The following is a 25568-nucleotide window of genomic DNA, read 5'->3' as shown; positions in this document are numbered from 1 at the left end:
CGTGCATCTGATTGGTTACTTTCTTCCAATTCCGGTTTAACGATAGTCTTATTTTCATAACGAATCTATAATGTGTTTTATAGTTCATATAAAAGTACTTCGTCTGTCTTATAAATTCATTTTTACGTTTAAACGTAACCCTTTAAAATATATTTCTATGTATTTGTTTTAAATAAAATCACTCGCGATATGTCCGTCGGATAAATGGTTCCGGTGGATGCGACAGTTCTAACACAACGTTCCGCCTCTGGCCAGGTCTGAAAAAATATAAAGTGCGCGTTTGCTCGCAAGTAACAATAATATGTTAGGTTGTACTTCTTAAAGAATTATTCACCACTTACAATCACTAAACGGGGCAATAATCAGAAGAGTCAACGCATGTACACCAATTGGATTTAAATGTAGCCTACAGGATATATGCAGTGCAACCAAAGATGTGCTGCACAGAACCAGCCTCTGTATTGCAGCTCTGACATGAACAAGAGGTTTCTCAACTGCTGTAAGGCTCTTTGTGGTCATGCTTGTGGTTGGGTTAGGTGATGTTTGTTTGGTCTTTCCACCACTTTGATTCAACCTGAAATATCTCAATCAATATGTCCTGTTCATGGTTCAGGTAACTTCTTTTCTGTGTCCATCATGGGATTTACATTTGTGGTTTTTAGATAATCCACACAACTTTTGTACATATATATTTCCATGTAATCTGATGCAGTGTGTCATGTTATGAACAGGAGGATTTAAGCAGGTTTGGAGGCTCTGTAACTTTAAAGAATGATCACTCAGAGATCAGCACTGTTGCCTGTTTCCAGGCTGACGCCGGGTCTTTCTTTGTGATCCTCATCAGGCCTTCTTACCTCATGGCGATAGGTGTTGGACCTTGATAAAAACACAGACAGTGGTCAGGTGGGATCTCTCTCTCCTTTAATGATAAACCTCTGCGAGAAGCCCTCTCTACTGTTAGTGTGAATGCTGCTGAAGTTTATTACAGGCTCTCCAGTTTCTCCCACCATGAGATAACTTCTCTGCTTCAGCCTCAGAGCAACGCTCCTGCTGAAGGTTTGGTGCACTCAGGCTCCTCATTATTTTACTGTGGGGCAGTGTGTCGGACCATTTACAAGAACTTCAAGTCTCTTCAGTAAACCTAATAACCAATATAGAGTCACTTTAGATTAGTAATAATGCACATACTCTGCTTTGTTCTTAAATGACCTACATTTTGTAACCAAGCAGAACATATTTCAAATGTTTCCTAATTTTCTGAAGAGGTTTCACAGATGAAACCCTTCAGATCAGTTAATGCTTGAATCGTCTTATAATGAATTAAAATGTACCAAGCTGGAGTTGTACAAAGAAAACACAAACATTTCAGGGTCCAGACGTTCATAAATTTTATTCAAGATGATCCCAAAAATCTATAAAAGGATCTGGATCTGATAATCCCACTTTTTCTTTTGATTGTTAGACCTGATCCTGTCTGGTGGCTTTAATCTGATCAGATTGGAACAGCCTCACTCTGATTCAAGGAGATGTTTGTAATGATGGATTCATCATGTTCAGTAAACCTGTAAGCTGCTCCAACAATTACAAATAGATCAGACAGATTTTAAAACATTACCCACATATTTATGGTGAGACAGAATATCAATACATCTATACATCTCTGTCCTGTGGCTCTTTTCACTTAAAGAAAATACAGCACTCTGAAACAGATTTCGCTTCCACTTTGTCTCAGCACGCCATGACTTCATGACTCCTCCTGGGGGCGTTAATGACATTAATGCTGCACTCTATCTGTCAGGGTGATTTATATTCTTCATATGATGTTATGATTCATCATTACATGACTGTCTTTTCATCAATTATCAGAGAATCCTTTTATCATGATATTATCGTATCGTTGGCCAAGGATCTGTTATCGTGAGTTCCTCTGTGTTACCCTTGGATTTATTCTAAGTCTTGCACAGTAAATTTAAGGAAGCATCCAAAGCATCCTCCCTTCACCTCAGGTTACTGACAGGTTTTATTAATTCACATATTAAAATGAAATACTGAATGCCAAACTTCAAGTGACTTTCACCCTCAGTCTCTGACGTCTAGTCTTTATGTTTCTGAAACGTGTTCGTTCAGAAATGTTGAAACAGAATCCTCTGTGATAAATAACACAGCCTTAGATATAAATGTTGTGATATTGTAATATAATATTATGATGTACTCTTCCTCTCTGTGGGTTGTTCGGCTGTGTTGAGTTTAAACTCAGCTCCTCAAATATAACTTTTTAAACTGACATCAGTTTTTATTCTTTAGTGTCTTTACGGTCTACAAACAGCAGAGGGCGCCAGATACTCATAAACATGAACCCACAGCTGTAGATTGTTCTGGACTCTTTCACCTGCAGCAGGAGAATGACGCTGACTGACGGGCAGTGAACGCATCGTTAGACTCAGAGTCAGAGCACAGACTGATGGGAACAGGTCCAGGTGTTTTAAAGAGTCCTGCACTGAGAGCTGGGGTTAAACTTTGGGTTTGTCTCTGTGTAATAAAGACCAGCCTCCATTTAGTGATTAAACATCTATTCTCTTCATGTTTACTGAACTCAGAGTATTCAGAGCACCAAGCTGATGAGCAGGAGCCTTCAGAGTCACTCCATTAAGTTACTGTGGTGAAAATGTTTCCTGTTAACACATCCATTAGACATAAAGTCACATCATTCATCAGTGTCAGGGGGAATTCAGGACATTACAGGGTCCCAGTAGGAGCTGATCCCGTGACCTCAGGCCTGTCAGCTGGTTTCTCATAGTCAAACTGGAGACACACAGCTTTTGGATGTTAAAAAATCCATTCTTTAAAGTCCTCTTCCTTAAAGAGGATGAGGTTGAAATGCTGTCCGGCTGCAGCCTAGCCCTCTCTCCTCTCCTCTCCTCTCCTCTCCTCTCCTCTCCTCTCCTCTCCTCTCCTCTCCTCTCCTCTCCACTCCTCTCCTCTCCTCTCCTCTCCTTCCTTAGAGGAGGTGGAGCGTACAGCCTAACCTGACATGGGCTGAGCTGTAGCTCAAACAAGCTTCTCTCCCCGGCTCTACCTTCCCTAACATGTTTCTACAGATTCCTCTCTGTGCTCTCTATTGTCTCTCCTCTCATCCCTCATCAGAGTGAGGTAACAGGGGGAGGTGGAGCGTACAGCCTTACCTAGCTTGGCCTCTCTTCCCGGCTTTTACCTCTTAGTGAAATCTCTCTTCATACTTGTCTTTGATTTATTTTCCTGCTCTTCTCCACCACATTATATGGTGAGAGCGTGATAACCCAGACTTGATGGTGTGCTGGCTCTCGTTGCCCCTCTGTACCCTTCGGTCTTCATCTTTGGACGACATCAGGGGTCACATGATGGATCATGTCGTGGGATGGGTTTTCTACCCTTTCATTCAAACACACCTTATGTGTATTTGAATCCTGATGGAGTCCTTAATGGACCTGTGACTGACTTGGAGAACATGGTCTGTGTGTTTTCTGGTTGGGGATGCCTCACCTCTGCTCGCAAACTAACCCCTCTCCCCCTCTCTCTAAACCTGCCTCCCCCTCCTTACCTCTCATCAGGATGGTGGAGGAGCAGAGAGGATGTCCAGGTGTTAGTCTGGTCCTCTTCATTCATTGATTCTGTATCGGTCTGCAGAGCGTTAAACTCTGTGATCAGATCATCCTCTGATTATCTCTCTGCTGTGTATCGATGAATCCTCGGAGCTGTCCATGGTGCTGAAGGAGAACGCTCTTCTGATTTTGACAGTACAATGATGAACCTCATGATATACTGTAGTTTATAAACTCTGTGGAATTACCTTAAAGATCAAAGTGTCCACGTGTGGTCCTGGAGAAACAGGATCAAACACTCTGCATGCGGTATACTCTATATGAGCATTCAGTATCTCCTGCACTCCTGGAACACAACACCTCACCAAGACGAGACTGTGACACATATTTCAGTGAGGAGACATGATGTTGATATAAAATAAAACACACACTGTTAGGATTTAGGTAATATCTTAAAAGGTAGAATAAAATATGAGAAGCTGCAAATATGTTTTGATAATAAAACTCTAAATAATGATATTATCCTCCACAGGAATTTAGATATATCATCGAACATAACTCTTTATCAGTTATAGTCTCATAAATATAACCTTTATGTGATGTCTCCTGTTTTCATTCATATTAAGATCTGTGCAGAGATGAAGGGTGCATGAAACAAAAGTGATTGTTATGATGAAGTTAAAAAAAATAAAAACAACCTTTCTGTGTTAAGGCCTTTAAGGGTTCAGGTAAACACTTTGACTCTTCCCACACCTGAACAATAAACTGCTATTCTAGTGACAGAAACAAGGAACACAGATATTCAAATAATCTGAGGATAATATGAAGACTGAGGATATCATGACAGCCATAAGACTGCTCTGAGGGATGAGACCTTGAAGTAGATGCATGATGGTCGTGTTGTTTCAGTGTATTATAAAATCAAATGAAGGAGCACAAACTGAAGGTGTCACACGCAGAGCTTCATCATCATCTCTTAATCATCATCCAGCCTAAGAAGGTTTTTTTTTAGATATGTTTCATTTTAGCAAAAATAAAAACTTACTGAGTCACTGAATAAAGAGGATGAGTGAAAGAAATACAATGTTTGAGGTGTTTTTTATTTAAATAAATTATCTGTCCTGAAGCTCTTCATCCTGAATATAACCTGCAGTGCGTGATACTGTGTTAGTGTTAATAGTGTGTTCAGTAAACAGCAGCACTGGTAGTTTTTGGGTCGGGGTGTCAGACTTGATGTAGCCTGTGAGGCTCACAGTGTGAGCTAACGTTGCGCTCTTGCAGACAGCCTGCTGGTGATTGGCTCGCTCTCTGGCCTGCTCTGAAGCAGCTGAAGTCATCCTTCAGACGTGCTGGATGCTGCCTGAGCTCCACTCTGCTCTGTGCCGACGGACTGCGGTGATCCGGATTCATTAGGTACATGTACAGACTAGAACTCCGGGTTCGGGTCTATAGAGGGGTTTGATGTTCCGGGCTCGGTGTTTGTCTGAAGCAGCTGCAGGATCCTGTGTGTTTGTGTGTGTCTGCAGCTGCTTTAATGCACCGCTTGTTTCAGTGGGTGGGTGATGCAGGGAGGGGGGTCTGTGTAACATGAAGCACTTAATATACAGATCTGATGTGTTGCTGCGTGTTGCTGCTGTGTCCCTGTCAGGTGGATGGATGTCGCTGATTCGGGTCTGAGATGAGATAAGAGTCCTCAGTCTCCGAGCTGCTGCAACGCCGCGCAAGAGGAAGAGACGGTGTCATCCCGGGATTTATGGTCCTCTGTCTGCGCTGAGCTCCGTCACATAAAGCCTCTCCTGCTCCTCGGTCATGGTCCCGGCGCGTCGCTCCGGTGGTGATGTGAGCTGAGCCGGCGGGACGCCGCAGAGGAGCTGTCCGTCTGTCGAGGTGCTGATGCGGCTGTGACAGAAGCGAGCATGGCTGCCGGGAAGTTGCTGCTGTACGCTGGGCTCTCTCTGTCTCTGTGCGCCCTGGGCATGCTGGCCGTGGCGATGTGCTCCGACCACTGGTACGAAACCGACGCCCGGAGGTACCGGGACCGCTGCCGGAGTTTCTCCAGCCGTAAGGACCCGGGCTTCATCTACATCCCCAACAACAGCCTGCCGCTGCGGGCCAGCCGGAGCAGCCCGCCCCGCTGGGAGGAGAAGCTGCTGCTGGCCCGGAACCGGCGGCAGCTGTTCGCCATGAGCACCGCGGATGAGTGCAGCCGGCAGTACAACTCCACCAACATGGGGCTGTGGAGGAGGTGCCACCGGCTCGGCTTCGACCAGGAGATAGAGGACCTGATCCGGAAAGGTAAGACGACGGCAGACCGCTACTCGAGCTAAAGCTGCTGCTGAGACATGATCAGGGGGACATGCAGGACTCTGCTGAGGGTTCAAGGGACCAGAGGGCGAACAAGGGCACGGGGCTGTGTTCTGTTACTCTGGCCGTGTGTGTGTGTTACTCTGTGTGTGTGTGAAGGCATGCAGAGTGTCAGAGTGTGAGGGATGAACGGCCTGCAGCTGCCTCTTGTTTTCATGCTGCATGCTCATCATGACGCCGGAGGAGAGGATGGAGGCCTGCGTGCTGCTCCGTCCATCAGAGGCTCCCTGTGTTCCTCCTCTGAATCTGTGTTCATGTTCTTTATGTTAGAACATTCAGCACCTGTGAGGTATCACTATCAGGTAGTCTGGCTTTTTGTACATACAGGGCCTCAATGACATGCTGCAGAACATCAGTGTTCAGCCTGAAGAGAGGCGTTAGATATCTAACATTACCTGGTGACGGGTTCACAGGATGTAAGGACTCCATGCTCTCTGCTGATCACATCATCGCTCTGTGAAAACCTTTATTTTTGTAAAGTCAGACAGATGTTGAGTCAGACTCTGGTGTTGATATTGGGAATGAATGATACTGGTTGAAGAGTTCTGTTCCTCCCTCCCTGCTCGTGTTGTTCCTAGCTGTAATCAGCTGATCGCTGCTTGTGTTTGAAAGGTCAGCAGCAACAAAGGCCAGAGTTGAAATTGTTTGAACTCAGAGTGCTGCACTCGCTTGCTGGTAATTTGGAAAGTTGCCCAACTCCAAGAATAGTGTTTCCATTTCTTCACCCTCCCTGTGAGAGACTAACAGCACAGCTAGCTTAGAGCAGTATCGGCTCTAATGATGAGCATGCAGGAGGGCCACATGTGGAGTTCATGTTGTGCTCTCAAAGCACAGACTGGCTGAAAGTACATTTGTATAACGGTGAACACAATGTTCCCTGTGAATTAGAAACATACGCCCGTCTCTCCTGATTCAAACATCAGTCTGAAGAATCTTTGAAGGGTCACAGTTAAAGAGTCAGAGACGACAGGGCTGCAGAGGACAGCTGACAACGGGGTCCTAGAGACTGATATTATAAAGATATCAGGACAACTCACTAAAAACTGATAAGACAAACTGTTTGCATATTTTCAAACTAGAATGGCAACAATATGACTCAGCAAGGTTTCTCAGAGGTCTGCTGCACAAACAATAACTCATACTGAACATTTAGAATGATTTGACACCAGAGAGAGAGAGGGAGTAGAGGGAGAGAGAGAGGGGGCCAGGATCAACTTGAGGAAAATGTATAGACATGTAGATCTCCAGGATCCAAATGTGAGAGGAACAATGAGTCCTGATGTTCTGCTGCAGAGAGAGAGGGAATGAGCTGTCAGATTAAAAACATGAACTGATGCAAAGAGAAACGAAGTGAGGCGTGCAGCCTGCAGGGCGATGTACTCCACAGCTCGGCTGATTATAGATTTTTAAAATCGATTCAAATGCTGAATTGAGAGACGACACTTCACTGGTTATTGATGTTTATTCGTGATCGATTATCAGTTTGATACGTACGAAGAAATCAAAGTTCACACAGAGCAGGAGAGGATGTTTGGCTGACGTAGTGAACGCTTTCTGGATCGTGAATCAATGATTCTGTAAATGTAGAGACTTCTGTTTGGGACAAATGAGGCTGTCAAAGAATGTTTTCCTCTTCATAATGTGGAGGAAAAGAAGAGGGGGAGATAAAAGAGGAGGGAAGTCAGGACGGTCCAGAGGAAACTAAGGACTTCACTAGAAAACACCTGAGTCCAATCAGAGGACCCTTCAGTTTAAATAAAGGTTTCTCTGCAGAAGAGAGCAGAAAGGATCTGTCAGAGTGATGAGAAGAAGAAATAAAAGAGAAAGAGAGAAAGAAAGAAAGATGCTCTAAAGACATCAGTGTGAGCTAAAGCTTCCCAGGAGCTCCTCGTCACTCCGCTTTAAACACGCTGATCTCAGGAGAGAGTCGCCCTGCAGTTTACCACTCAACACACACTCTGAGGGTTTACTGGTCTGAGTCCAAGCTCTGTGTGTTTGTTTGTGTGTTTGTGTGTTTGTGTGCATGCATGTGTGTGCTTGTGTGTGGTGTGGGCTGCAGCTGGGCCTCCTTTGACGATGCATGAATGGTGTTGATGGTCTTCCTCTGTAGAGATGATGTGTGGCTCTCAGTGTGTGTGTGTGTGTGTGTGTGTGTGTGTGTGTGTGTGTGTGTGTGTGTGTGTGTGTGTGTGTGTGTGTGTGTGTGTGTGTGCGTGCGGCTCTCAGTGTGTGTGCTGTGTGATCAGAGGAATACCTCAACAGAGGGCCGGTCTGATCGCTCTCTGTGCTCTGTCAGGATGAAGTGGACATTCTTGTCTTCATCATTCAGTTCATAATCACTGAGGGGACGAAGAGGAGGGAGAACTGTTAGAACACATTCAGCTGCTGGATCCTGACACACTGACATCCTGCAGCTCAACGCACGCAGACACACACACAAACACACACACACACACACACACACACACACACACACACACACACACACACACACACACACACACACACACACACACACGCACAACCACTGACTGAGCTGCTAATCATGCTTCTGCTGCAATAAAACTACTACTGCTTCTAAATCTACTAACACTACAACTTTTAGGCTAAAATAACATGATAATAATAACTTTATTCATACAGTGACTTTAAAACAAATGTTTACAAAGTGCTTTGACAAACTAAGCATGCAGGATTCAGTTGATAGAACAAACCTTAAACAGAAAGAGGAGTGAAGAAAATCTAACAATGCAAAAGGATAAAGACAATAAAGTGATGAGACAGTAGACTGATAAGTTATTGGTATAGAGGTTTTTGAAAATAAATAAAGGCATTAAAGGACAATGAAAAGGTTTGAAGAAGAAGAGGCTCCTACTTCAGGCGCTGGATGAAGCAGCTATACACCACACATGAGTAAAAGCAGAGATGACTTTTTGTAGAAGTGAACGTCAGATATTCTGATATTCTTCAGGTAATAGGTCCCGACCGTACACCTGTGTCTGAGCGTGCAGCGTTAGTGTCACTATTATTGTCCACCTGATGCAGGTGTCATTTTTACGCCCTGCACCTACGATGTGTAAACTGCAACTACAGCGACTTCTTCAGTCTGAACACAAGGTGTGGCGCGTTGTTATCCTGAGGAAGCAGAAAGTGTCTGCACCTTATACCCTGGTCTAAGTCTGAAGTCAGAGGTGCTGCTGTCCTAATATTTAGAGGGGGCATTAGTGAGAAAGTTAGATGGATATTAGAGTTAACAACGTGCTGTCCTGCAGGTTACAATCAGAGACACACAGCAGGTATGAAGTGGACTGGAGAATGGAGGTTTACAGAAACATAGAAACACAAGTTGAGCACAGATACAGGAAGTACTGAGGTACTGTTCCTCTCCCTCTGCTGCCTCTGCTCATACTTCTGTTAATGCTGCCATGAAGCCGCTCAGTCTGAGACTAATGCTGCTCCTCTATGAGTAACACAACCGCTCCTTCTTCTGCTGCCGTGTCTGCTCCTTCTCCTGTTAGAGCTAACAGAACAAACACATCTTTAATCTGTGCACACTTTCAGATGCTGCTTTCTGTGTCCGGCTGTAGTGAGTGAGGGTGCATTCAGGGACCTCAGTGTTCCTCTCCACAGCTCTGCACCATTCAGACTTTTTAATATCCAGATTTACGAGTCGTGTTTGTATTTTTAATCTAACCTTTAAATCAGTTTTAAATGTGCAGCAGTACTTCCACTGAGACATGATGTTAAGCCGTCCTCCCTCTCAGAGAACATAACTCTCATTGTGCAGGTGTGTGTGAGGTCAGAGGTCAGAGGTCAGGGGAAACACCACAAAGCTTTCTCTCTACACGCTGTTTGGCTGTTCTTCAGTTTTAATCTCTGGAGTTGAATCATCATCGAACACGCTGGATTATTCCTGCAGACTCTCTGACAGCTCCACGTTACTCTGCGACACGTTAGCCTCAGATCTGATGAGTCACTTCCTGCTCCACGCTGTTTTATATAAATAAACATGATATTTGTGTTATATGTCAGGGATGAGTCATGATCTAAATGCATGTATCATATTCTCTCACTTTGACATTTAACTTCATGTTTAACTTCCTGGTTTTTCCGCCCTGCTCAGGCGCTAACGAAGCGTAAGCTGTTCAGTCACATCAGGGGCGTGCGTTCATCTAAGAGCGCCGACTTCCTTCAGATAGAGTCCATGAGGAGGGAGAGCTAACAGGTGTGTGTGTGTGTGTGTGTGTGTGTGTGTGTGTGTGTGTGTGTGTGTGTGTGTGTGTGTGTGTGTGTGTGTGTGTGTGTGTGTGTTTGTGTGGGGGTGTGTGTGTGGGGGTGAGCCTGGGTTATACAAACAGTGTTAGAGGGATGATGACCGAGGTTGTCTTCCTGTCTACAAATCCCATAAAAGCACCCAAACATGAGTGTTTTAATATCCTGTGATCCTGCTGCTATTGTGTCTGAGTCGGAGCCGAGGGGAGACGCAGCGTGAAACGTCTCCTCGTCCTCTGACCTAAAAACAGGGAATCTGCAGCGTCCAATCAGATCTGATCTTAATGCAGTTAGTGACTGAGAGAGACGAGGTCTGAGGGTCGTACCTGCTTCATGATTAAACTCTTTATTCCGCTCCTTCTCTGATTGTTGAGACCAAACTGTCTGACTCTTTAAAAGTCTCTTGCCTGTTTTTATCTAACCTCATATTTAAGAAGAGAAAGCATCAGGTCATAAAGTGAGTTCACCCTGAGGTCCTTTGTCTCCTCTATCTGGGTCACCCCTTAATCTGAGCAGTTAGCATACGTTAGCTCAGTTGTAATCGTGTCTCGGCGCTCAATACGTGACCTCCTGATGGAGGAGAAACCGTCTCACTGTCTCAGCGTCTTATTGAAAGAAACCCCCGGAGAGAGACGACATCAGAGACTTCTCTGGAGAGAGAGAGCGGAGGATGTTTATGGAGACGGGGATGTCAGAGAGGAGAGGATTACATATAGAGTAGGGTGGGAGGGTTTGGGGGTGAGGCCTCCTCGTCTTGCACCATCTGTTGTTTCTCTGTGAGGAGGGGAGAAAGCCTCTCAGGTCCCGATGCTCACCAAACCGAGCCGCCAGGGAGGGGCCCGGGTCGGATTACCTCGCTCCCTGGGGGCCCAGGATCATGGGGACGGCTAAAGTAGACACAACGGGAGGCTAAAGGTGCAACGTAGGTTTCCTGTCAGTGAGCTGGTAAAGCTGCTCAGACTGACGGAGGAGGACTCTGTGAGACGGGTGGTGAGAGAGTCAGCTTTAAACTGTGACAGTGGACACATCTGAACTCATCATGTGATGGTCTTTAAGAGTCACCTCTCAGGACAGGGAGCTTTCTGAAGGAGCTTTACCTCCAGAGTCAAACTCTGAGGATGTACAGCGTCACATATTCAGAAGCGGTGACGTCTCAGTGACTCACCGCGTCTGGACGAGGACTACAAGTTTAAAAATATAATCTGAGAGTTTGTTCAGACTGAGCTCCCAGGATCTCTGCAGCCTGCTGCTCCTCTCTGCTGCAGCATCCAGGCTGGATTAGTTGCTACGCTAGCTGAACTGACACTGTGGTAGTTGAGTTGAATTGTGGGAAATGTAGGACCGGGCTTTTGACTCCCGTTGTCCCGCTTTATAGTTTGCTGTTCTTGTAGTGAAACAGGAAATCATCAGAGAGCATGTTTGAATGTTTTAGTCCTGTTTCATTAAAGTGTGCAGAGAGACAGACTCAGTGACATGACAGCTGCTGCAGACTCATCCACAGATCCGCTCTCTCTCTCGTCCTCACAGTTTGAAACTGTTCACATCCAATCTCTAAAAGCAGCTCCAACTAATTCAGAACACTGCAGCCAGGATCCTACTCAGAGTCAGAAAACACAAACACATCACCCCACTACTCCACACACTTCACTGGCTTCCCATCACAGCAAGAAAAAACTACAAAGTCGCTCTCATCACCCATCATCATTTTCCATCTATGGAAACGCCCCACCATACCTCAAAGAACTCCTCACCCAGCAAACTCCATCCCGGAATTCACGCTCTGCACATCAAAACCTCCTCCACCCAGAACCGAGCTCCGGACCATGGGAGACCGGGCCTTCTGTGCTGCTGCACCATGTCTGTGGAGCTCCCTGCCCAGCCACCTTAGGATCCCACAGACTGTGGATGCTTTCAAGATACACTTAAAGACCTTCCTCTTTAAAGAGGCTTTTAACTACTTTAAGTACTCTTTTTAAAAAAAATTCAAGTCTGTTTCTTCCTTTTTACTGTGTGCCTGTAGAACTTTGAGATTTCCTGAAATGAAAAGTGTGTTATAAATAAAATATATTTTATTATTATTCTAAAAGTTGAACCAAACAGGCTCTGTAGCAACGACAGTGTGCAGAGTTTGTGAAGTTTCCTCTCTGATGAGGATGGGTGGCATTTTAGAGATCCTGAAAGCAGCCATTAGTGATGACAGATTTCAGGATGAGTCGTCCTCTTCTTTTGTTCACAGGTGAACAGCAGCTTTAGAGGATTGAGTGTAGTTGGTGTGAGGAGACGAGGTTGCACAGGCAGGTATCTGTTTAATACTTGAATCTGAGTCCAGGTTGAGTCCTGAGTATTAAAAATCAGGATTTGAGGCAGACTAGTCTATAGAGTTTTTATTAAGCTGATATGTTGACAGGTGGCTGAAGATGGGATCCAGGGTTACTTTAAGACAAATGCTCCGCCCCTTTTTTTCCTTCACATTGGCTGTTTTTAAAACCACCTACTATACAACGGTACGTACTGATTTGGCCAAAATTCAGTAAGTAGTATGTGAACAAGAGCAAAATCTGCAGTATGTCAGATATGCTGGATGTCTACTTATACGGGAACATTTCTCAGTACGCATCGGACCAGTCTCCCTCATGTACTGTTTCCCACAATGCACAGCGATTGTTCTGCTTTTTCTTTTTTATTCTTTTTTGATGGGGGGAACTCAGTTTTTAGGTGCTGTGAAAATGATAAAATTACATATGAAACACTTCTTAACTTTTTAAATCATAAGTGGATGCTAGAGCAGCAGTTTCTCTATCAGCTTGGCTGTTGTTTACTTCCGCTTTCCGAAACCGGAAATCCAGTGACGTCTGATCCAGCATCCTGCAGAACAGATGGAACAGAGCACTCATACTATATACTAAATTGAAACGCAGTATGTAATAGGCAGTACCTACTACCTTCTACATTCGTAGGTAGTATGTAGCAGGCCGTTTCGAAGACAGCCATAGACTGTCTTCCTGTGTGCAGCCAAGGTGCGTTAAAACACTGGTGGATGGCCCTCCTCGTCCTGCACGGATACTCATGTCTTAATATTCTGACACACCTCTCGAAATGTCTGCTGTTGACTTAATGTTGTTTTCTTTTGAAGTTTGTGTTAAGCAGACTTACTCTGTTGTTAGTAACCGTCTGTAGAGTGACAGAGGTCTGTCTGTCTCTGCAGAAGGATTTATAAAGTGAACCCAGTAAAACACAAAAATCTGGCTTCACTTTGTGAGGAGTACAAACAGAGCTGACACGTTTCATTTGCAGACTTCTCTCTCTCCTCCTGCTTCAGTGTTCTCGTCCTCGTACGGTCGTCTGAGGGATGACAATGTGAAAAACACCATAAAGATATCAGAGCTGACAATCCACTGAAAACTGATATGAGAGAGAGAGAGAGAGAGAGAGAGAGAGAGGGAGAGAGAGAGAGAGAGAGAGAGAGAGAGAGAGAGAGAGAGAGAGAGAGAGAGGCAGGCAGGCAGGCAGGCAGGCAGGCAGGCAGGCAGGCAGGCAGACAGACAGACAGACAGAGAGACAGAGAGACAGAGAGTAGAAGGAGAGAGCAAAGATCAACTTGAGGAAAATCTAAAGACATGTAGATCTCCAGGATCCAAATGTGAGAGGAACAATGAGTCCTGATGTTCTGCTGCAGAGAGAGAGGGAATGAGCCGTCAGATTAAAAACATGAACTGATGCAAAGAGAAACGAAGTGAGGCGTGCAGCCTGCAGGGCGATGTGCTCCACAGCTCGGCTGATTATAGATTTTTAAAATCGATTCAAATGCTGAATTGAGAGACGACACTTCACTGGTTATTGATGTTTATTAGTGATCGATTATCAGTTTGATAAGGACGAAGAAATCAAAGTTCACACAGAGCAGGAGAGGATGTTTGGCTGACGTAGTGAACGCTTTCTGGATCGTGAATCAATGATTCTGTAAATGTAGAGACTTCTGTTTGGGACAAATGAGGCTGTCAAAGAATGTTTTCATCTTCATAATGTGGAGGAGAAGAAGAGGGGGAGATAAAAGAGGAGGGAAGTCAGGACGGTCTAGAGGAAACTAAGGACTTCACTAGAAAACACCTGAGTCCAATCAGAGGACCCTTCAGTTTAAATAAAGGTTTCTCTGCAGAAGAGAGCAGAAAGGATCTGTCAGAGTGATGAGAAGAAGAAATAAAAGAGAAAGAGAGAAAGAAAGAAAGATGCTCTAAAGACATCAGTGTGAGCTAAAGCTTCCCAGGAGCTCCTCGTCACTCCGCTTTAAACACGCTGATCTCAGGAGAGAGTCGCCCTGCAGTTTACCACTCAACACACACTCTGAGGGTTTACTGGTCTGAGTCCAAGCTTTGTGTGTTTGTGTGTTTGTGTGTTTGTGTGTGTGTGTGTGTGTGTGTGTGTGTGTGTGTGTGTGTGTGTGTGTGTGTGTGTGTGTGTGTGTGTGTGTGTGTGTGTGTCTGATTGTGTGTGTGAGTGTGTGTGCATGCATGTGTGTGCGTGCATGTGTGTGGTGTGTGCTGCAGCTGGGCCTCCTTTGACGATGCATGAATGGCATTGATGGTCTTCCTCTGCAGAGATGATGTGCGGCTCTCAGTGTGTGTGTGTGTGTGTTTGTGTGTGTGTGTGTGTGTGTGTGTGTGTGTATGTGTGTGTGTGTGTGTGTGTGTGTGTGTGTGTGTGTGTGTGTGTGTGTGTGTGTGTGTGTGTGTGTTTTGAAACTCGCACTGTGTGATCAGGAGGAGTGATACACCTAACATCTTTGTGTTAGAGGTGTGACAAGTCGTCCTCGTGGGTTCAGAGGTTTCAGGTTGAGGTTATCTTTGTGTGTGAACAGGTGTGTTGTGGCTTGAAAACCACACACACACACACCCACACCCACACCCACACCCACACCCACACCCACACACACACACACACACACACACACACACACACACACACACACACACACACACACCCTGGTCTTCCTGGAAACTGTTAAATAATTCAGACTGGAGTGAAGGCAGCTCTCTGCTTGTTTGTGCCCCTGCAGGTTGAACACATTCACACCCTGACAGTAATGAAACACAGGAGGAGCCCCTCTCGCTCCAATAAAGTTCCATTCCACATGCAAACAAAAAAGCATCTTCCCTCAAGCTTCTCAAGCCTAGCCTCTGCATTTTTGCTAAACCCTTTCAGGCAATGGGCTCTTCCTGGGCTCTTCCTAAGTTCCCTATTAAGAGCCAACCTTTAATTTAGTAAATTCCTGGTTTAGTCCCATAAATCACCATTTATTCCCATGGAAAGTTTCCAGCTTCCTGGAATTTTGCAAACCTACTGCTGAGTCCTCTTCATGACCTGATATAGTTTTCCTCGTCTTCAGTGTCTCTTGGATTAAAGTCCTCGTGGTCATTTGATGCTTCTCTGATCAAAACTCTTCACAGGCTGCAGGAGTGTTTGTGTTACAGACGCACCTGAGGGCTGATTAGTCTGATCACCTGCTGCAGGAATCACTCTGCTTCATATTCACAGGTCTGTGTCTGAGCTGTGTTTAAGATCTTGTTCAGTCTGTAGTTCCTCAGTTTCTTTGTCTCTGTCTCACAGAGTTATCTTAATAACAGCCTGCAGGTGGATGACTGTGTTCCTGTCGTCACCTGAGGTCTAATTCTTGGTTATGTCTCTTTAAAGTTCAGCTGCAGTCACAGACCTGAAGTGCTGAGCAAGGGTTCACCTGGATGTGCTAGCTGATTGGTCAATAAAGACGAGCTGAACTCCGTCATCATAGATGGTGAAGGAGGAGGTTGTGTGTGTTTGAAGGTCCAGAGAGAGAGTTAGTCATGGAGCAGTCAGAGTGACTTGTGTGACCACGGGGAGAGTCAGAGACATGAGGAGGAGGAGGAGGAGGAGGAGGACGCAGTATGATGTGGTCTGTGTCCACACAGCCGACATGAATGTTTGATGACCTCATGCTCTCTCCCACAGACACGCACTGAGCATGTGCAGCCGGAGGGCAGCATGTGCAAATTAACACACACACACACACACACACACACACACACACACACACACACACACACACACACACACACACACACACACACACACACACACACACATTGCTTGTAATACCCACTAACAGGAGAACACACTACACACATCAGAGCTGCGCTAAAACATGATTTATACAGCATGAATAAAACATGGAGCACTTTCCTCTGACAGACCGGACACATAATGTGCAGGGATTATACACACACACACACACACACACACACACACACACACACACACACTAACACACACACACACACACACACACACACACACACACACACACACACACACACACACACTAACACACACACAAACACACACACTCACTGTGTCTCTGCAGGAGGAAGAGGATGATAACATAATAAAGATGATAATGCTGTCACTGACCGTCTTAAACTGCCAAGAAAAAGGACTAACATAGAATTTAATGATTCATGAACTCAACTGAGCTTTAAATCAGAACAAAACTATTCATAAAGTTACTGACTGTTTAAAGTTACTGACTGTTTAAAATGAATGTTATAATTACTGTGTATGACTGAAAACACAGATAAAGAGGACAAGGATTGAAATCAGCCGACTCATAATCTGATATAAAGTTGTTAACTCTTGAGCGATGTCCCTCAGAGGAGCGCCCCTTTACCTGTAAGTGGCGAGTCTCAGCTTCACTGTAAACAGTGCGTTCCACAGAGGCTTCACTCTGGCTTCCTTCAGCGGTATGAACCTGAAACAGGAACTGATGTTCTTGTAATTAACTGGTCTTACGTTTGCTGAAATAACAACATCATGATGCAGATTATTCAAAAGTCAAAAGTCAAGCTTTGTCAGGTCTGTCCTCAAGAGGATTAGAAAACTACTTTCACAATGTTTGTTTTTTGAATGGAGGTCTATGACAGAGGATTAGAGACACTGATGTTTTTTAGCTCTGACCTTCTTCACGGAATGTTCCATTTGTTCTCAGAATTCTGACATCTGATTGTCTTTAGTGACACAGCATCAAGCAGATTTGTGTCTGAGTGTAAAAAGTTTGATCTAGAACAGATTGTTAGCTGCTCTTCATGCAGATATCTGTTTATAGAGAGAAAGAAATCCTCCTCACATTAACAACCATGGGAGCCATCATTACACTGGGTTGTGTTCCTCTCCATACAGATTGTTTTTCCTGCTGACACAAATGTTGGCATCGTGCAAACTGCTCCCGGTAACATCTGCAGTGTGTGGTGTGAATGAGTGATGTGTATTATTAAAGCACTCAGTGATGAGTCCTCGTCTTTATAAAAAAACAGTGTTAAACGTTACAGCGGAGGATGCTTGTGCTCATGTTTGGCGATGTTAGTAAACTCTGATCCACCTGAGATCATTTTATGGATCAAGCAACTCGTTGATAAATCTGATGAAGTGAAAAAAGAGAAACAGATGAAAGTAAATATTCTCCTCTGGATGCTTCAGTCAGAGCTCCTGGGGAACATGGATTCATGGACTCTGTATAAATGTCATGTGAGCCGGAGGAGGTGACACACAGCCTGAGTCTCTCTCACACACATCAGTCCTTCTCCCGCGATGTCGGCCCACTCTGCGGTGGCAGCGTGACGTCGCCATGGAAACAAAGGTGTCGTGGAAGTGTGATTGGCAGTCGGGACCTTTATGGAGATGATGAAGATGAGGGGGCCGGCGATGAAGGCTCAGTGATGAGGAATGAACCCCCCCACACACTCAGTCAGTGTTCAGCTTTTATTCACTCTGCAGCTGTGTTACACTCAGATCCACCGAACAGGAAGTGGAGTCATGATGGAGCCGCAGTGAGACCGCTCGTATCCAGAGACCGCCACAGAGATGTTCACTGTGAGAGGAGTGTTAGAGGACAAGATTAGAGGACAGCACTGAGCTATGTGTTTATACCAAGCACCAACCTGCAGTCTGAAAATATGAGGCCAATGCGGAAGTGCTAAAAACTGCAGTTCATCGAATGTCCACTAGAGGCTGGCTCCGGAAGTACTGGAAACCACATGCACACCTATTCAAAGAGCCAATCTTTACAGCAGAAATAAACATGTTTACACTCTGGTTCAAAAAACGAGTGTAGTCTGGATAGCTAATTTCTTGATTGCCACACACTGTGCGGGCTGAGATATTAAGATATTAAGATTATGAGTCTTCCAATGAGAGGCACAGCTGATTTGATTGATATGCAGGAATACTGCAGCTGTTAGCGAGGAGGCTCAAAGTCCGCCTTTTTACCTCACACTCACTTGACAGCATTTCTGTTGAGTTCAACATTTCCAATGTGGCTGCCGCCCATCAGCCTCAAAGCAGCGCTTCAGAAACAGATGGGTGACGTCACGGAGACTACGTTCATTATTCATACTGTCTTTGGTTTATACTTACTATAACCTGATCAAACTGCAGCTTGCTCTTTAATGTGCTCGTTGTATTCTTCACTTTATTAACAGATTAAGATTCGTAAAGAATAACTGAGCTGTGTCTTCTCATAACTTCAGACCTTCAGGTTCTGTTAAAGCTCTGGTTCTGGTCTGAAGCTGAGCTCAGTATCAGACGGAGTGTCGGGTTCAGAGGAGTTCAGACAGTCGGTCTGAAACACTGCTAAGACTTCCTGAAGCGTCGGGGATGAAAACCATGTTTGATTTCACATCAGAGGACATTTCCATTCTTCAGAAGGCCGCTCTCTGTCCTGCGGCGCCTCTTCAGTCTCGTCTTCCTCTGGCCGGCCCGTTTAATCAACGGCTTATCAAGTCAAAGAGCGCCGCAAGCCCAGAGGAAGAGTCTGCATCAATCACAGCCTTATTCTGCTGCATGAAGGGAGCTCTGTGTCTGCAGCTGCTCGCTCAGAGAAAAGGCCTTTTTACTGCTCAGGACAAAACAACACTCAGTCCCATAAAGAGTCCGCTACTGAGAGGAGGCCGCCAGCTCAGCTTTGTGCTCTAAACGCTGCCTGGATCCAGAGCAGAGATGCTCCTTTTCAGCCTCCATTAACTCTAAAGGGACCAAACAGAGCCTAATCATCATCATCATCATCCTCTGCTTCCTCATCCCCGGGCCTGCATCGTCATGGTAACATGCAGTGAATGTTTGACAGATGATAATCAGGCAGATTGAGCTGGCGGCGAGCAGAGCGGGGATCAGGACGAGTGTTTCTCTGAATGTCAGGAGGTGAGACAACAAAGCCGACCGCTCGGGATGACGACACGCCAGGAAAGAGAGAGACAGCGTTCCCACGGAGACTTCATCCTCTGTTAAAGCTGCAGGGACGTCAGGGTGAGAGAGGAAGAGGAGGATGGAGAAAGAGCGAGAGAAGTTTATCATTCTTTAATGAAGAGGTGAATCTGTTGACCTCTTATTCTTTAAGAACGGGTCAGAAACTAAGAGACTAAAAACAAACAGACAGGAGGCAACACAAAGGTTTACACAGTGCTATCTGAACGTAGACCAGGAACCTGATCAATCATCAATCTTAATTTATTTATAGAGCAACTTTCATACAAATCAAATACAATTCAAAGTTCTTTAAAGCGACTGAAAACAAGAATAAAAAAGCAGAAATAAAATGATACATATAAAGAGCAAAAATATATTTTGAAGTAGAGACTAATGCACACCAACAACAGTAAAATATATGTAATTCAAAATAAGTTAAAGCATCAAAATATCAATAAGAATATAAATAGTTAAAACAATAAATTAAATAAGGGTGAGGATAAAGTTAAAGGCTAAATAAATGCCAATAAAACTGAGTAGAAAAATAATACAAATCAATTAGGTAAAAATAAAAAATATTAAAAAAAACATTAAAATTAAAATAAAAAAGGTGAGTAATAGAAATAAGAATATAAATAGTTGATAAAGATAAATCAAAAAGGTTAATGGTAGCTGTTAAAGATAAAATAAATGCACTGCATATCAACACAACTCAGTAGACAAATAATACAAAAAAATGAGTACATTACATTACATTACATTACATTAAAATCTAAATAATTCATTACACTATGAAACTTTGAATAAAATCCAGACTGAATTGGAAATGTTTTTAGTTTATTTTAAAAGTCTCCAGTTCCTCCTCAGTGACTTAGTTAAAACTTGTGCTGCTGGTTTGTTGTGTTCTCCGTAGATCAGACATCAGCCCCTTAAAGATGAAGAGGAGAAATTTTCTGCAGAAACACTATTTCTTTATTTTTGTAACTGTAGAGGTTTACACAATGATGAGTTGATCCCTATATTACAGTTATTTCTGTCTCCCAGCCTCCATCAGTCATCTGTAGAGTCTCAGCCTCTGATGAAGACATGCTCCTCCTCCTCATCATATCAGAGCAGCAGAGGTGCAGACGTACCTGAGCCCTCTGTGTTTAAGCTTCATCACAGCCTGGTCTCATTCTGCCTAACAGCTCGTCTCCTCTCATTATCATCAGGCCCTCAGTCTGTGCCGTCTCCCTTTCATCTCCTTTTACCTCTTAATTCACACCGAGTTCATAATTACAACGCGCAGGAAGACGGAGACCAACAGAGGCTGTACGAGAGCGGGGGAGGAGGAGAGGCTCATTTAACTGTGTTTAACTGCACAGGCAGGCTGCAGGAGGACCACCTCAGTTCAGACTGATATCACCTTAAAGTAACAGACTCACAGCTGATCAACATGATCACAGCTGATCCAATATTTACCTTTATAACCTCTCTAAGACCCAACATCAAGACAGGATCAGATCCAGTCCCATCTTACAGACAGGACTCAGTCTGATCTCATCTTAATCCACCATGAGCAGAGCACTTTGCACTGTAACTTTAGCAGGTTACAGAGAGAGGGATATAGGGAGATGATAGTGGTGAGACGGATAGTAGTAGTTCTAGCAGCTGGAGTCTTGCACGTCCACAGCAGCAGAGATCCAGAGGAACCTACGAGACAAGGGAGCTCAGGGACTAGTAACTTTAACCGGACAGGAAGAGTTAAAGTAAAAGACAGGCAGAGAGAGGAGAGAGGGAAAGACAGGATTCCAGCGTGTTGGTCTAAGCCTATAGTAGCATAACTAAGAGCTGGTCCAAGCCTGAGCCAGCTCTAACTATAAGCTTTATCAAAAAGGAACGTTTGAAGCCTACTAATGCCTGATAACTGAAGGCTCTACCTCCCATACTACTTTTAGAGACTTTAAGTAGCAGGCCTGCATGTTGGGAGTGTTGCGTTCTAGGGGTAATAGGGCACTATGAGTCCTGCAGCTCTGTGTAGTCTGCTCTTGTTTTGCGTCTGATTGTGGAGATTAGCTGTTAGCATCTCATCTCTCTGCTAAGAGCTGCTTTCGTTTTGTGGAGCTCAAATCTGTCCTGATGGGGAGGGACTCTTTGGTTAATTGTGAAGTTGTTTCCTGTGAGGTGTGACACAGAGTAACCCGTTTATAACAAAGCTTCAGAGTGAGCCAGTGAGAGCAGCTCGTCCAGATAAAAAACACCTTCATCCAATCCCGTGTAACGGCTGCAGACCTCACAGTGCCGTGTTTGAGCCACAAACAGACTTCTTAAAGTGTTTATTATAAGAAAAGTAATCTCAAAGTCATCTGAGGATACTTTATGACATATATATTTTTTAGGTCACCCAGAGGTGGAGATCGCCTCATAAGAGAAGACACACTGAAACTTTGCAGAGTTACTGATCAGGCCAAACTCTGGAGGTCAATGTGTCTCCATCATCCGTCCTGTTTCCACGTAGTACCCACTTCACCCCTCCTGGTCTCTCTGACCTGGACCTGGTTGTGCTTCATACTCTCCTCTTCAGTGCAGACCTTCTCTTGCTGCTGGTCTGCTCTCAGGATCAGGTGTCAGATATTTCCTGTAAACAAATCCGTCCTCACAGCTTCAGCGTCGCTCTGTGGGAAACTCTGATGGATGGAAACTGACGTCTCGTTGGCTGACGGAGGAAAACAATCCTTGTTTGTTCATGTTGTGCAAAAAACAAATTCCCCAACGACAGAAAACAAAAATAACTCTCCATAGATACAAACGCGTTAATGTTCAGGGTGTGCTCAGTAACTACGGTTAGGTCCGGCCCACTGTGCAGCAGGAACAATCACAGAGCAGGCTGATGGACCTGACTCCTGCATCCTCTGAGGTGAGCTTCATTAACAGGCGTGCCGTGAGGCTGAGCTCAGGCTCTGACGTTTGAATGACATCCATCTCCGTCTGAATAATTGGCTGAATCCGATCTGCTGATGGCCGGAGAGAGGTGTGGAGCTGCAGGAAGCTGCCTCTCCAAACCTCTCTGCAGACACGGAGCACGCCATGGAGACGAGCGGTGACGTCACAGAGAGGACGGAGGAAGCTCTCACTGTTCTGTTTCTGTTCTCTCCTTCATTTGATTCTGCGCCTGCTTTTTTCTGTCGCCTTCGTTTTCTTTTCTTTTCTGCCAATTAAACACGAACAGACACATACTCTGAGTTTCTCTTTAAACGGCTTGATCTCACGGTTTCTTAAAGCGGCTTTAAGTTTAGAACAACTTTAAAAAGTGTTGTAGACGGAGGAGATAGTTTGCAGCGCAGCAGGGGACAGATGAGAAGCAGCTGCTTTGTAAAGTTTACTATCTGCTCTATTTCACAGTCTGCTGCTTTAACGGAGACTAAACATAAACTCTGCTTAATGATTCAAAGACTCAGACTTCAGTGATTGTGGAACATCAGCAGAGCTTTATTCTGAAGCCAGCAGACGTCTGGAATCGACTGATAAGAACAAAACACAGTTTTATTTAATGAGAGAGAATAAAAGACAATAGATGTGAAAGAATAACACGCCTTTATTGTTGTCTTACAATGCATGACACAATGTGCTGTGCATCTCTCAGAGATAACACACACACACACACACACACACACACACATGGAGGAACATGCAACAATTAATAAAGATGGAGAGAATAAAAGAAGTGAAGATGGAGCACACCAGGAGATAAACAAAAATCAGGTGCTTTATGATGTTTTTTTAAATTCTACATTCTTAAATATTATTCCACCATAATAAAATCACATGTTATATTAAACAGTTAACCTTCACTGAAGATAGTCTCTGATCAGAGTCACTGACGGTCTGTCAAACCAGGTGCTGCAGTTCCTCAGGTGTCCACTAGAGGCAGACTCTAAAAGAGGAATCCTCGTTTGGTCCCATATTAATTTAAAACCTGTTCACAGCCTGGTTAAAAAAAAAAATTGGTCTCTCACTCAGACTGTAAACAGAGGTACATGTTTAATAACTCTTCTGTTATGAAAATATACAAACTCAGAATCATGCTGAAGCGTTCATAATTAAGGGGCCGTGGCTTAGATGATGGATAGGTGGGTCAGTTGCAGACATTGTTCAGGAGGCTGAAACTCGTCCTCAGCTCCTCTGTGATGGTTTAGGTCCAGGTCATAGACTGTATAAAGTCTGGACATAGTATCCATGACGTCACCCATCTGTTTCTGAAGTGCTGTTTTGAGGCCAATCGTCGGCGGGATCCATGTTGCTGCTGTCAAGTGATTGTGACGTAAAGAGGCGGGCTTTGAGCCTCCTATCCAGCATCTACAGTGTTCCTGCCTGTCAATCAAGTCTCATTGGAAGACTTATAATCTCAATATCTCGAATTTTCTTTAGCACTTCCGCATTGGACTGATATTTTTAGACCAGAGGTTGCCGCTTGGTCCAGGTTTTAAGGTTCAGTCAGGACTTCCAACATGTCGTCCTTATATTTGGCTTCATCAGAAACCATCACGTGACATCGGTGAGACTGTGTTCATGTTTATAAAGTCTGTGTGTTAAACAAAAACTCAGCAGGTATGGAGTCACGTCTCTGGTTCATCCTGCAGACCTGAAGCTTCTGTTGCGTTTTCGTTCTCTGTGTGTGCACTTTGACCTCTGCTCATTTACGTATCAGTCTTTCTGCAGCATGTTTTTCTTTAATGTGCAGCGCATTCTGATCGTTATATTTGACTCGACCTGTTCCTCGTGTTTGATATATTTTATGCTTTTGCAAAGTTTTCTCTTGTTGCCCGCTGTAAAGACTTCCTGTTTGCAGCAGATCTGTGCAAACAGAAAATTGAACAGTTCATTCAGAAAAAGGTTCAGTTTGATGTGGATTTAATTTGACATGAGGTGAATGTGAAAAGTCTCTGAACTATAGTCTCTGGTGGAGAGCTGACTCTTTAGCTGTTGAACGTTGAAACACTGATCCAAGATCTGTCTTCAAACCGGTCCTTTCACAGTCTTGGTTAAAAACAGGGATGAAGATTTGACTCGAGTGCTCCTCAGGGCGACTCTGCCTTAAGTCTGCTAATAAAAGAAACAACGGTCTTATTTACGGTCACTTATGGATGACTTTATGAGTTCATCTCTCTGTTTTATTTAAAGAGGCTGTGATTCACACCTGTCCATGTCTCGCTGTGATGGAGGCAAACTGATGGTGTTTATAGTCCTGATCCTGCAGCACTTTATTAAAGTCACATCTGTTCTCCTCCTCGACACTAAGAGACAATTCAATGCTCAAAGTGCGTGATAGTTTCTGTTTCATCATCTGCCTCTGCTTCCTGTCAGTGCTGTGCTACTGTTAACACCACACACTCCTGCTCATACTTCATCAGACACACACTCAGGTCAGTGTGTGTGTGCGGGATCTCTGAGGACGTTTCAGTGTGTTAGTGTCAGGGTTTGATATTTGTACTGTTACATCAGAGTCAATTTTCCCTCCATTTGTTGATGATATTTAATGATCACTGATCAGTTTGAGCTCATTTTATGTGCATTATGTGATCTGAATATAGATTTGTGTCTCTATCACAGGACATATAGGTAGAAACTTAATCCAGAGAGCTGATAGAGAGCACTGAGACAGTTTGAGGTCTGATGTGGATCCACCAGTGTTCACAGGACGCTCGTATCTCAGTGTGTAGAGTACAACAGCCTGCAGTACCTGAACACTCTCAGGTAGACCTTGGCAGAGACCCAGAACCCCGCTCTGGGTCCTTCCCGCCCCGGGCCTGGTAATCCAAAGCTCAGTGCTGAAGTTGTAAACACAAACACCCCCCGGTGCTCCGAGCTCCCTGTCCTGATGTCAGCTCGCTGTACGACTAAGCTAACAGGCTAACAGGCCAAGAGCAGCTACGTGTGAGAGGACGTGTCTTTGTTTTAAAGCTGGAGCTGAACACAGTTACATCTTTAATAAAGGAGCTCATATAGTTTCAGATTCATGTCATGATATCAGACCCAGCTTCAGATCCATGTAAACACACGTGTTCATACACACACTGAGTCTGCTCGTCGCAACGAGCCGCTCTAACA

The 25568-nt window shown here is 44.5% G+C and overlaps 1 protein-coding gene across 1 annotated transcript in view; it reads left to right on the top strand.

Moving 5' to 3' along the window:
* The first annotated feature begins 5398 nt into the window (after positions 1-5398).
* The window catches only part of tmem178b (transmembrane protein 178B), a 93186-nt gene continuing 73016 nt past the window's right edge, over positions 5399-25568 (top strand). Inside the window, exon 1 of the mRNA XM_034673779.1 lies at positions 5399-5873. Within this exon, the coding sequence (XP_034529670.1) occupies positions 5495-5873 (379 nt within the window). The 5' untranslated portion in view covers positions 5399-5494. The remainder of the gene's footprint in view (positions 5874-25568) is intronic.

Source organism: Notolabrus celidotus, chromosome 21 (assembly GCF_009762535.1).
Source record: "Notolabrus celidotus isolate fNotCel1 chromosome 21, fNotCel1.pri, whole genome shotgun sequence".
Classification (NCBI taxonomy): Eukaryota; Metazoa; Chordata; class Actinopteri; order Labriformes; family Labridae; genus Notolabrus; species Notolabrus celidotus.
The sequence above is the reverse complement of the archived record's forward strand: the minus strand, read 5'-3'. Positions and strand labels throughout refer to the sequence as shown.